The sequence below is a fragment of the Lonchura striata genome, chromosome 8 (assembly GCF_046129695.1).
Source record: "Lonchura striata isolate bLonStr1 chromosome 8, bLonStr1.mat, whole genome shotgun sequence".
NCBI classification, from domain to species: domain Eukaryota; kingdom Metazoa; phylum Chordata; class Aves; order Passeriformes; family Estrildidae; genus Lonchura; species Lonchura striata.
The window spans coordinates 14,610,984-14,624,296 of record NC_134610.1 but is presented as its reverse complement, the minus strand read 5'-3'; the positions used below and the strand labels follow the sequence as shown (position 1 = coordinate 14,624,296).

Here is a 13,313-nt window from a genome sequence, read left to right as displayed (position 1 = left end):
ATATGCAGGCAAAGACTGAAAGGCATGGATTTATGCAGCTTCATATACAGGAGGCCTTTTGCCAGGGCAGCACTGAAAAAATCATAATTAATGTTGTGCAGCTTTCCCTGGGGCCAGTGCCACTGGTACCTCTGGCTCTCTCCTACTGGGCTGCTCTTGACTGGAAAGTTGTCACAGTAGACAAAAGGATTTGGGGATTTAGCTGCCTTTTCCCATGGTGGATTTTTGCTGCATTTCAGCTAAGTGGGCCTGTGGGTTGATGAGCTCTGGAGCAGGCTCCTGCAGTGGCAGGAAGGATGGTTCTGAGAGTCAGCAAGAGCATGCTCCCCTGCCTCCTAATCCCAGCCTTTCCTCAGGGGACTTCACCTACTTTCCCAGGATGCCTTGAAAATAGAAAACAAGTGAAAGGGCAATGTGGCCACTCTTGTCATGGCCAAATGGTGTGAGACCCCCTGCTATTATCCTCTCCCTTATCCCTTTCCTTACTCAGGCTGCTCCATGCTGTTGCTCTTCCATCTGACTCGCAGCCCCCTGAGCTGCCAGCCCTGCAGACACCTCCCAGCACAGCCCCAGGAGTCCTTCCCTGGATCCCAGTGGAGAGGTGCTGCTGACAATTCTGCCTGTTGGGATCCTCAGTGGTATCCATCATCATGGGAGAAGTGCATTCCTCAGGCAGCTGCTCTGCTGCTGCTGGCAGACACCTGCAGAAGAAACCCTTTATATTTATGGCTGGTTTTTAGCTCACTGCCAGTGAAGGCAATTTAGCTTTACTCTGTAGCTGCATCATTTCAAAGGGAGGTGCTTCTGCCTCTGGTGCACGTTTGTGCCAGCGAGCATTTTGACTTTCTGCCAAACATTTAAGTGACCTTATGGCAGGACTGGAAGACAAGGCTTTGGAGCTCCACCACCCTGCTGACCCTGCAGGCCTCTATTCTCCCCTTGGCTGCCTCCTTCATGTATTTTTGTTCAGCATCTCTGCTTGCAGGGTTGCCTGAGACATTAAAAAGAAATGCCTTCACCACTAAGATGATAAGGAACTTGATCTCACATAAATTGGGATGTTCTGAGAACCATTTTAATTTCTGTTAATCAGCAGATGAAAAATGAATTACTTCAGATGTCATGTCCTATTGCACGACTCTTGAAACGTTTGGAAAAGCCATAACAGAGTTTCCCAGTAATTGAAGGGCTCTACATGAGTGAACTTTGTAATTGCATATTCTTCTCCTTGTGTCTGGGAGGCAGAAAGGAAAAGTGGATCAGGCCATGTCTTAATGAAACAGCTCAGTCCCACAGTGCTAGTGAAGCCAAAAGTAAACAAACCACGCTCATTATTTTATGTCACAGCTCCCTGGCTGCTGCAGCAGCCATGTGTGTGCTGTCTCCCACCTCACTTCTGCTTTCAGCCCCCTGCCAGGCTATCCTCAGCCGTCACCCCAGGTGCACCCAAGGCCAGCAGCCCACATTCGAGCTCAACCTCACACCACAGGAGACACAAACAGCTTTGGAGACAGACGTAGCTTGGGAGGGTTTCCATCTCTGAGCTGCCAGTCTTGACCATCCCAAATGGAGCAGAAAAAGCTCCTGCATAACCATACCCATCCAGACCTGTTGGGACAGTCCCTCCTGTCATGTCCTCATCTCCACTCCCAGCTGGGAAACATTACTTTTGAGTAGTGGAGATTTGCACCTTATTATTGGTTTCCACTTACTGAATGTGCACCTGGCTCCCCCAGTTCCCCACCACGCTGCCCTCAGTCCTGACTGGGGATCACTTGAGGATATTATGGCAAATGACAACCCTCAAATCCTGGCTGCCATCATCTTCTGCTCCTCTCCACTGATGAGCTGCTGGTACCAAGGCAAAGCAGCTCCTGAGCAGTTGCTGCACTTTTGGAAGGAGCATCTCACTGCTGGATGACTGCCAGTAGCACCTGGTCATTTTCTCATTCCTGAAGAGCCCAAGAAGATGAGGCAAATATGACAGAGTAAAGATTTTCTTAGGTCTAATGTTGAAGGGGTTTTCAGCTTTCTCTGAGGAAAAAAAAAAAAAAAAAAAAGACAAAAAGCCTATTGGTCTATTTGTTTCACTGTCTTTAAAAAGTGGGGTCTATGTCTGGAGAGTCAAACCAGCATCCATTTCTGTGTATTTTCCATGGCTGCTCCTCAGCAGCTGATGGCATAATGTTTCCTGAAATGGCCATTAGCTGAGTATATTTATGAAGAGCTTCCCAGAGAAGTAGCTGCAAAGTTCAATTTGCTGAATTATGAGCACATCTTGGATAAAAATTGCATTGTACAGTACTTGCATTCTGAAAGCATTAACTTTATACTTCAAACTTAGAGATAATAAGGAATAATTGCTATATTTTTTATCTATAAAAAAATAAGTATGTGTAAAAGAATTTTATTTAGATGAGTCTCTAGTGAAAAAGCCATTTGTATAAAAAAAAAAAAAAAAAGAAAAAGAAAGCCTCTTTAATTGGTTGAAGATTTTTTACAAGAAGCCATGACTTAAGGGTACTTGATTTGTGCTGAAGAGTTGTTTGACTTCATGGTGTCGCATCAAATTTTTCCCAGCATTGCATCCTAGGAAGCAAAATTGAGTTCCCTCTTGTATCTCACACAGAATAAATCTAAGTATTGTCTGAAATACTTTAAATTTAATTAAGAAGAGACGGAGTGAAGCAACAGAGTGGATTTCTTTTTCAGAAATAACTAGAGTGTTCTAGCTCTTTGAAGGGTTGGGGTCTACAGTAAATCTCCAGAAGCTGAAAGCTCTCAGTACCTTGGGTGAAAGCCCAGAAGCTACAGACTGTGGCATTTCTTCACTGGGATGCTGAAATGGCTCCACTCTGTATTCAGGATGAGTCTGGAGCTGAACTCAATGCAACACCCAAGTGCTCAGGGGTGTTCAGGTATCTTGATTTCACATGTGCAGCACTGTGATTTCCATGCACTGAAGGCTCTTCACTTAATCGGTGCTATTATCACACCTGATGAGGCACAGCAGGTGATATTTGAGACACTTGCCTTTTGATTCCTTGCAACCAAGCAACATTTAGTAAGAATTACTTAAATCAGCTAATCAAAAGCATGTTCAATGATATTAGGATGAAGTGGGCTGTAGAACACATAAATAATTTTTCTTGTGAAAATCTTTCTATAGAGAGAAAAGCAAATAAATACCATATATGGAAACCTCTCTGCTCCTTGGGCTATTAATAATTAATTCCTGATTTCTTATCCCATTATTCAGGTAAGGTTCAAGTTTGTTCTAGTGGAACAGTTTTTCAGGATCAGTTTCAGCTGCTTTGTCATGGGCTCACTGGTGGTAACAACAATATGGCAGAAGTGCTTGCAGGCCCCCGTGTTTGCTGAGGAGCTGTTTGCTCTAAGGACTGCCTTGTTCTGATTTGCTCTCATTTGCTTATTTGCTCTGAGGGCTGTCTGTTGGCAAGACCTGTACACAGAGATGGAGTTCAGCATCTTTCCTCTCAGTTAAGGGGGTCCTTAAGGACTGTCCTTCCCTCTCACTTCCCCTGCAGTGGTTGACTCAGGTGAGAACCAATCCCCAGCATCCCTTTCCCTGCTGGCTCCCTTCCCTGGCCAAGTGGGACTTAAATTGTATGGCTCTCTGCGCTTCACCTTTCACTGGCCTGAAACCAGGTGTTAAAGTACTTCATAGCTCATTGCACATAAAATGCCCTGTGATTCTCTATTTCTCACAAAAATGCCTTTTTTTTTTTTATGCTCAATTGAAGGAAATTGGTATTAAGGAAATTGGTGAGACACCCAGCCCTTCCTGAACCAATTCCCTTTGGTCTTTACCAGTGGTGGCAAGGAAGCGGCAGAGCTGTTGGACAGTACCAGGCTGTGGGCAAACACATGACCAAGCTGCTGTCAGATAAATGCTGAAACAGCCCTAGCTTGGATTAAATCCTTTTTTTCTTTTTTATAGCGAAAAGGGATTGGGTCATGTCCAAATCTTTTATATTAAACTCTGCAACTTGCCTGTTTTCTCTTCTGTTACCAAGGCAAATGCGCCCCAGCTCCCTGCCAGTTCACATTAGGCTCAGCGGAGCGGTGTTCAGTCACCTTGCTCTGGAAATCAGGGAAGGATTGAGGGCAGAGCCAGCACTCCAGACTGCCCCGGGATGAGTCAGCTCAGCACAGCCCCCTGCCTGAGTGAGCCCCCGCCGCCCTGCTGATGCGCTGGGCTTTCTGCACCCAGGACTTCTCAAGCCTCTTCCTTCTTCTTTCTTTTCTTCATGACATTTTATTCCTTGTCTTCATTTCTCTCTCCCACCCTCCTGCCCTACAGAACTCTTTAAGGCTTTTGCAATTAAGGGAGGAAAAGAAGGCATCCTTTTTCCTGCTCCTTGGCAGAGCTGCGAGATGATCTGTGTGCAGAGGAAGCCCGGTCCTGCTCCTGCCCGGCTGAGTGCCTGGCACCATTGCTTACCCTGTGGGAAGGTGGAGTACTGAGGTTGCCCTCAGGCCCCTCTGACGTGGCACCCATCCCTGTTAACAGTGGGGATCCCCTGGGGCACACAGACAGTGCCATGACGGGTCTGGCGTTGGAACATCCTGCTCAGAGGTGGCAGAGTAGGAGCAGGGCAATTTGGTAAAGAGGGCAGCAAGTGCAGCTCAGGGCCCTCTTGGGACTTTCCTGTTCTGTGTTAAACAGCCTTGACAAGAGACCTGTCAGATCCCTCTCCCCCACATCCCTGCACTGTTGTTGGGCATGAGGATGCAGGGATTTGACCGACTGTCTGCCTCCAGCACAGCTGAGACTCTTGAGTCACCTGTTTCAACCAAAAAAACCTATGTTTTGACTTAAAACATGGGCAAGCTTTGTTCTTACCCTGATGATCAGCCAGATGAGGTGATGGTCCCTCAGTTCTGCAGTGACAGAAGAGCCCTCAGGGGGAATGGTAATGCTCAGAAAATGGAAAGTCTCCCTTCCCACTTCTCCATCCCACTCCCAAATTCTGAGCTGCCACCTCTGTCATTGTCTGTCTCAGCTGTGGTGACAAGCACAAAACATTGCAGATGGGAAAAAGCAGAGAAAATTTGAAATTTCCCTGTCCGATGGTGAAGCCAGAGGCTGTGGGCATCAGCTGCTCAGCTGGGAAGTCATGCCTCTTGTGATAGTGGTGGGATGAGTTTTCCAGCAGAAGGAAGATGCAAAGCAGGTCCCACCCTGCCCTTCTCACAGTGGTGGCTGCAGCCTTTCATGTTTTCATCAGTAGAGGTGCAGAAAAAGTCTGAGCATCGTAGCAGCCCCAGCACTCCTCACAGGTGCGACAGCAGCAGCCTCTGTGGGTGGAAAGGCAATTTGTGGTTTTTTTGGAGCACTGGGAGCTCTGCAAATGTGATGATTTTTCAGACAAGACTCGCTGTGGAACAAATGTGGGGTTTTTGCTCAGGACCTTGTGAAACACATCACTTTCCCAGCCAGCACCCACACTCCCAGACATCACCAAAATATTCCTGGTGGTCCCAGAGGGGTGCGTGATGGTTTTGCTGGGTGCACTAAAGCTGAGATCCCTGTCTGCTCACACCCAGCCTATAGGCAGAGATGCCTGAGGCACACAGAACAGCTAATACCCATTGAAAATTGCAGAAAATAATGAAAAAGCAGAGCTGTGCCCCCAAAACACCCATCTCAGAGCCCCCAGCCTGACATGCCCAGATGTGGCTGCTCCTTCTTACTGCTGAGAGGAATCCTAGAGAGGGGCCCACACCTCTACCACAGCTGAGCCCTGCAGAGAAATGATCCTGACCCAGGGAGCTGCCAGGCCAAGAGCTCACGCCAGAGGCTTCAGCCAGGCAGTCACAGACCTCATAAAATCACAGCTAAGCAACAGAAGCAATTGTTCAGAGCTGGATTTTTCTCCTTTTTGGGCTGCATTTTTTCTTGCTGGTGGGATGGGGGTACTCAAAGCACCCCAGGGCACACAGATCTTGCCTGCCATGGGCAGTGCTGTCTCTGCATGGCACAGAGATATCAGGTCTTGCAGGGGAGCTGTGGGATGAGCCAATTCTGGTCACAGAGTTGGCACAACTGCTGGCAGTCTGGATGTTTTCTTTTTCTAATCACTTGCATAGATTTTCCTATAGGCTCTCCAGATTTTAAGGTGGTGCCCAGTTAGGGTATTCCCCCAGCTGGGTCAAGAAAAGTCAGCAGACTTCTGCCAAGATGGAGATTGGGATCAGCACCCAGCTCTGCTGAGGTGCTTGAGGAAATGTTATCTCACCAGAGCCCCCTTCATAACCATGTCCTGTGCTGTCCTGATGCCACCAGAGACCTGGGTCCACTCCTCTCTGGGTCCACATTCTGTGCCAGTTTCCCCCAGTGCTGGAGAATTTCATGCAATGTAATACATATATATACACACAGGTACACATAGATACCTATTCCATCTCTCCTGTTGCCTGTTGCTGGCTGGGACAGTGCTTGTGTACATGGGGAAGCATTTGAGATGCTGGTAATAACATGTTTAGTTCAAAAGGATAGAAGGGCAACTCTTGTAAGTATGTGAAGACAGGGTGGTCATTAGTGCATGTTTATTGAAGTTTACCAGCTGTGTAACAATGGGCTTCTCTTTGCCATTGTACTTAATTTGTCTGTAATTATGTTCCTAATATAGAAATCATTTGGCATTTATTTGCCGTAATAAAACTTCCCATTGCATTTAAACTCAGTGTGAAGATTTAAGTATATTTAGGAGACACAGCTGAAGACCTGAAATTAAATGACCCTTGCTTCCTTTTGTAAACAAGACAAACTCAGATAAATGCTAGCAGTCAGATGCATGCATGCAGATCTGTGAGCAGCCGCAGCTTCATGGACACCCCCAAAGAGAGATGGCAGCCCTTGATGGGGACAGCTCCTCCAGTGTCTTCTCATTGACCTGCTCTGGCCCAGGGCGCTGCTCCTCTGACTGATGCTTGTGCTACTTTGCATACCTGAGCAGGAAAAATGCACAGGTGAAGAAAAAACTGAAGGTCTTAAGATCACCATCAGCTATATTGGCTTTCTGCACAGCTTGCACTGGCTTTCAAAATGTGTGCTGTAATGGTTGTGGCAGTAGGATGTTGGTAACATGGCTCTTTCCAGCTGAGCTGGTGCTCAGGAGCAGCCCAGGCACCAGACATAGGTCTGCACAGCTGGGCCAGCCCAGGAGACCATACCCATCCTAGCCCAGTGCCACTGTCATCCCCAGCCCTGCCCTGTTTAAAGGAGACTGGGTGGGCAAATTTGCTGTACCTAATTTGCAGTGAAAAGAACAGGCCAGGGAAACAATCCCATATCTGTGGCTGGTGGGGGAGCAGCTGCAGCTGTGGATGTGCGGATGGGCTCCCAGCACTGATAAATGACAGATAAAAGCCAGGCAAAACTCTGCCACCAGCGCTCAACAGGGGTGATGCTGCTCCTGACGTGGTTATTTTCTCCCTGGATATACTGAGCACCACAAGCACGCACCAGCAATAATTTTTTGCCCCATCCTTTCTCAGCACTCCTGCCAGTAGGCTTTAAATAGCAGGGGCCAGATAATCATTAACCACTTTGACACATTGCAGCGGGTACAGATTGGGAATTCAGACAGAAAGGACAGAGCTGGAGCAGAGCTGCACTATTGCATCTCCAGGAGTATTGTCCTCCTCAGGGTAAAGCCAGTTCAGCCTGGCCTTGGCCTTGCTGCTCCTTGAGGCAAGCTCCCATCATAATGAGAAATAGAGAAGAATATTATGTATATAATTTATGAGTATATTACTCTTTCCAGAAGTAGGGAAAAGCATTTAATGCATATGTCGAAATGATTCTGGCTGAGCCAGAGCGCCTTTCCCTTTTTGTTAACTCTGTTTTTTTTCTAATTTAGACTTGGATAATAGAGGGAAAAAAAAGCAAAAAAAAAAAAAAAAAAGCAAAAAAAAAAAAAAAAAAAAAAAGCAGGTACCCTGACTCCAAAGCACTCTTCAGTGTTTCAGAGAAACAAGATGGTAGTGAGCAAACTGAGGAGGAAAGGACGAAGCTTGCAGTTGGGGAGCATTTCTCCACTAGTTACTGACAAAGGGAAAATGTTGCTTAGACTCATCCCAGTGATGGGATATAACTGTACAATGGGAAGTTGCAAAAATAAATGTTGTGAAGTCAGAAAATAGACCTTCCCAAGGGTTTTTGGAGAGCAGTCCCCAAAGGGATTTGCTATTTCAGCACTGGGGAATATGTTGTGCAGACCCATCTTCTACAAACCTGAAAAAATGGGTGTTAGGGATTTAATTTCCATCTCTAATTGTTGTGATTTGTGTCTCCCTTTGGGTTTGCTTTTGTGTTCCTGTCACTTTTAACAGCAGAGGACTCTGTACAGCAAAACCTTCCTGTGTATCACAGCCAATGAATGGTCTGTTCCTGAGCTCTCTGTACAGCTAGCAATGAGACTCCTTCTCCTTTGCTGTACAAAGGATTTATTCCTTCAATATGCCCCAGTGTCTGTTTTTCTGCTGGTACAGGAGTGCATGTGCACATGTGTGCATGTGGCAGTGTTTTACAAATGCCTGCTGTGGATAGAATTGGGCTTCACAGTATGCAAAAACAGCTGTGTGCCACGTACAAGGATGTAATATTTCAGATGGCTGGAGAAAATGTGATAAATTAAGTTTTTGCTAGATTTGCTAAAATCAAGTTACTGGGGGATTCATCTCCACAGTTGAATCCTGAGGTTGTAGGAGCTGGCAGGACTGTGTGTTTGAGCATCATAGGGAGGGAGATTGGGTCCCCGTGGTGCTGTAGGACATCTGTGAACATCTCTTGGCTCTGAGAGAGAAGCTCAGATTTCATAGACTCATTTAGTACAATGCCCCAGAAGCCAACATGAGTCCAGGCTGTAGCTTCAGCTTTTCCCCTCTGCCTTTGCCTGGAGGTTGTTGCTCTTAGTTCCTGCTCCATTCTGCTCCATTCCTGATCCCTCATCATTGATGCCTCCAGCTGCTCGTTAGACAAAGCCCAGGTCCCGCACTCACTATTTTGAGCACTGCAAGAGACCCTGGTGTGCAGTGAGGTGGAAAGGCAGGGATGCTGCAGATCTGGGAGGATTCTGTATGACCTCCTTACTGCTGGGGCCGCACATGTGTGCTGAGGAGCAAAACTGTTGACAAAATAAGGGACTGAGATGAGAAGGGCAGACCAGAGGCACAGAGCAGTGGTCCTTGTACCAGGCTGGCTCTTGGTGTGGAAGAGGTTTGGTGAGTGAGTAAGCAAAGCAGTTGTGCCAAGTTCTGGTCCTTCCTCTTTTGCAACCTGCCTGGCAGTACCTGCTCTTCTGGGCTCCTAATCACACTGGCAATGTCCTACCCCTAATCACACTGGCAATGTCCCACCCCAGTCTCATATAAGGGCAGAGACATGCACAGCCAAACCTGAGCTCCTCAAATTGGACCCCATGTGGGGAGGTCGAGTGCCAAATGTCAATGCTCATTCCCATGAGCACCTTCTCTCATCTAATCCTTCCCTACTTCCCTTCTTCTGGTTTGTCACGTCACTCCTTGCCAGGTGAAAAAGGTTCATGGACCCTACAACTCTCCTTGTTCCCCCTCTCCCTTTGTGTCCCCTCCAATATGTAATGAAAACCAGTAACAAGCAGAGCCGAGGCTGTGTTTGTAATATAAACAGTTATTTACTGTTTTGCTAAAACTTCATGAAATATGACATTTTTAGGTGACCTAGCTGAAACAAATTAAACTATTAACATGTTTACATTAGGTTTTGTAAAAAGAAGTATCACTCTTGCCCAATGTGGTCCTCAGTTCCTCAGGTCCTGAGACCTGATGTAGTCACCTAGAAGCTGGGACTTTCCCACCAGGGTTAGCAAGAGCAGGCTCATAACCTGAGGCAGTTGGAATGGATGTCTTTTACCATATCCAGCAGTGTCCAGTGCCAGGGTCTGTTATCCTGGTGCTCCATCAGGCTAGTGATAAGGCTGATCTGGGCTGTGAGAGCAAATATCTTCTCCCTGATGCTGAAAGGATGATCCAACCTTCCCTGTCCCATAGATATTCTGCCTTTAAAATCTTTTTAATCTTGGAGCACAGCTAAAGAGACTACTGGAATCTATGCTATGGCTTTTAAACACTAAACAGTGAGGAGTAAAATGTAATGGCTCTCTCCTAACCTAAATATGCAATGGCAAACAACTGTAAAAGGCTCCTGAGCTTGTGTGCACAGAGGAGTTTAGTCTCATGGTGAACAGGATGATAGCAGATAGATCAGAATAATATGGGGGTTTTGTGGATACCGTGTTTAAAACTGCACCAGAAACAAAGGAACTAGCCAGGAGGTTCAGTGTTTCTGCCACCACTCATAACTCTCTGGGTTACAAGCCAGAACACAATTTGTTCTCCATCTTGCTTGCTTCTAGGATGCAAATAGCCAGCCCTGTAGTTCATCAATATGACTGTCTGGGATGGTGGACGGTGTGGGAGAGAAATTTGAGGATGTTTTGTGTGCCTGGGCTGAGCAAGACATCAGTCTGCAGCAGAGGCTGTTTCACAGCTTATCACCACCACCAACCTCAGTTTCTAAAATAGGTAGCAGAGAGACAAAACCCTGAGCAATGAACCAGTGGCATCTGGTTGCCAACAGAGGTGTGTCCACTGGTTGGGGTCAGTGTGAGTCCTCTGGAGTGGTAAGAGTTGTGCTCATCTAGCTTTTCCTTCAGTGGTGACAAGGCATGTAAGACCCCAGTATTTGAGACCATTACATCTCTGACAGTCTCAGTTCGTATCAAGCATTATTAGAGGGAAAAGGGATGGAAACAGCATGATTACCTAAGCCAAACCAGGTAAAAAAGGAAGAAAGTTCAAATGGTGGATAAGGGAGCTTCTGCCATGCTGTGCCACGTTTGCCATGCTGTGGAAGGAGGGAAGCCTGGCTGACGCTGTCTGTCTCTTTCAGGGGGAGTTGCTGAGCCCGTGTCGATGCGATGGATCTGTGAAGTGCACGCACCAGCCATGTCTGATCAAATGGATTAGCGAGAGAGGCTGCTGGAGCTGTGAGCTGTGTTACTACAAGTATCACGTCATTGCCATAAGCACAAAGAACCCTCTGCAGGTAAAGGTACTAGAGACATTTCAAAGTCTATTTATTCTTGTTTCAATTTTTGTTTCTGGGAGCAAGTGGATTTTGCCCCTGTGTGTGTTCCTTCCCTGTGCACAGGGATTCATATGTCTGAGACACTTAGAAAGGATTGCCAGGGGCTGGTCCAAAGAGGCCTCGTGTTCTGCTCAGTGGTTCTGGGAGCATCCCTCAGGAGTCTGCTCTTTCTGTCCTTAGCAATTCCTATATTCACTTGCCTCCTGTTGAAGATTCCACAATAGTGCTATAACATCTCACAGCCATTCAAATGTGTTCATCCACTGGAGAGCCCAGGTGTGCCTGTCTCCAGGGCCAGGCAAGCACTGCACCATTGTGGGATTTACTGCAGCAGAGCACACAGTCTGTGACTGAGCAGTCGAGACTCCATGTGTTTATAGCTGTGCCATTAATCCTGATCTCCTCCTGCTGAGCCTCTGCTGTGTTGGCGTGAGGGATGGTGGAGGCAGATGGAGGGTTCTTAGAGCTCTCCTCTCTGATCTCACTCCCTTTTTCACTTTACTACTCTCACACAATCATGGCATGGCACAGGAAGTGTTGACTCTGATACTCTGGTCTCTTCAAGCCTGATTCTTGATGGGCTTTTGCAGACGTGCACACAACAGGTAAAGCACATCTTGATGTGTGTGTGAAAGTCATCCAAGGACCCACGTTCTTTCTTATCTGAAAAGCATTGTAGTTGAGTAAGTCACAGTACAGACTGGTGATTTAAAATCAGGATTCAGAATGAGGAAATGTGTGACTATTAAAAATGGGATAAATTATCCTTAATAGCTATTGATTTATTGCAGGGGCAATGCCTGAAGATGCATTAATTAATTGCTGCATGCCTTTGCTGAGTATTTTAGTGCCTCAGCTGTAAGGAAGCACATTACATCCAGGCACTTCTTAATCAGCATCATCTGGACTGGAGAGGCATTACAGTGGTTTAGAGACCAGGGTCATGTCCGTCAGGATTTTGGTCTGTCCAGTGCCTGGCCCTCTGTGGGTCACACTCTACCAGGAGGCAAGGACAGTACTGGTGATGGTGGTGCCAGTTGTACAGGGGAGTGGGGGAATGAAAACTCCTATTCTCTCCTTTCTCCTTCTCTGTGATCTCTGTGTGGTTTCTTCTAGGCCTCAGGGCACTTACCACAGTGAGGAAAAAGGGACAACCTATTAGGACTCCAGACTTAAATTAAGTAGTGAAACTGGGGGGACATCATGGGGAAACTTTGCTGAGGAGAAGGAAAAACCTGCCTGCTCTCTGAGAGTTCCTACAGCTTCTGATTCAATCTCCCATGAGCCATGGGCTGGTCACATCAGTAGTTTCATCCCAAGCCTCAGACCCAGAATGTTTTAATTTCTTGGCTCTAGCAACTCAGAGCAGATTGAAACACAGGAGGGGAGATGTGGTCAAAGCAGCTTTTGTTTATTTCTGGAAAGCTGCTCCATGAGTGCCCTAATGCTTCCTGTGTCTCAGATCAGGCATGCAATGCTGAGCAGCACTGAAGGTTTGTGAGTACAAATTTGTGAGCCTTTGTGTCAGAACTGCCTTTAGTGAATAACTTCCAAATGCTCTACACTTTCAGGTGGCTCAGGGCAATGAGTCAATGACTTTCTTCGTGTTCATCACTCAGCTAAAATTTGTTGGAGCTGCTCATGGACCAGCTCCCACCTCACACACACAAATTTCAGAGCCTGTGCAAAGCTTCTCTCTCTCTGGGCTCCTGTGTCAAAAAGTGGCCTGATCTGATGGTCTTTGCCATGAACACAAAAACTGAGTGGCAGAAACAGCTGAGTTAGAGAGCTCAGCTCCAGGAGCAAGGGTCCCAGAGGACTGTGCAGATCTGGGGCTTGGAGCCTTCACTGGCTTAGACTTCACAGCACTTCTCACAAAGCGCTGGGAAATCTGGAGGATGGGAAGAAGTAACTGGAGTGAAAAGCCACTTGGCCTGGAATAAATGCAGTGTGTAGAGCTACAGCTGCATGCCCGGGTGCCCTGTCTGGTGCCAGCACAAAGGCACTGCTGGGAAGCAGATGCTACACTGGCATTAATATGCAAAATCCTGTGGGATGTGGCTGATGCACCAGGCCAGGACTTCCTACCAGTACTAAGGGCTTAGAACCCCTGTAACCCATTACTATGAATGCCTAATTTCTCAGTGGCTCTCAC

At 46.9% G+C, this 13,313-nt stretch overlaps 1 protein-coding gene across 2 annotated transcripts in view; it reads left to right on the top strand.

Annotated features, from left to right (window-relative positions):
- MARCHF4 (membrane associated ring-CH-type finger 4) overlaps positions 1-13,313 on the top strand; it is a 100,486-nt gene that overhangs the window by 53,464 nt on the left and 33,709 nt on the right. The window contains exon 2 of one of the 2 annotated variants that reach the window (XM_077784956.1): positions 10,961-11,122. In XM_077784956.1, coding sequence (XP_077641082.1) covers positions 10,961-11,122 — 162 coding nt within the window. The remainder of the gene's footprint in view (positions 1-10,960; positions 11,123-13,313) is intronic. The other variant, XM_021526182.3, reaches the window with a different exon arrangement.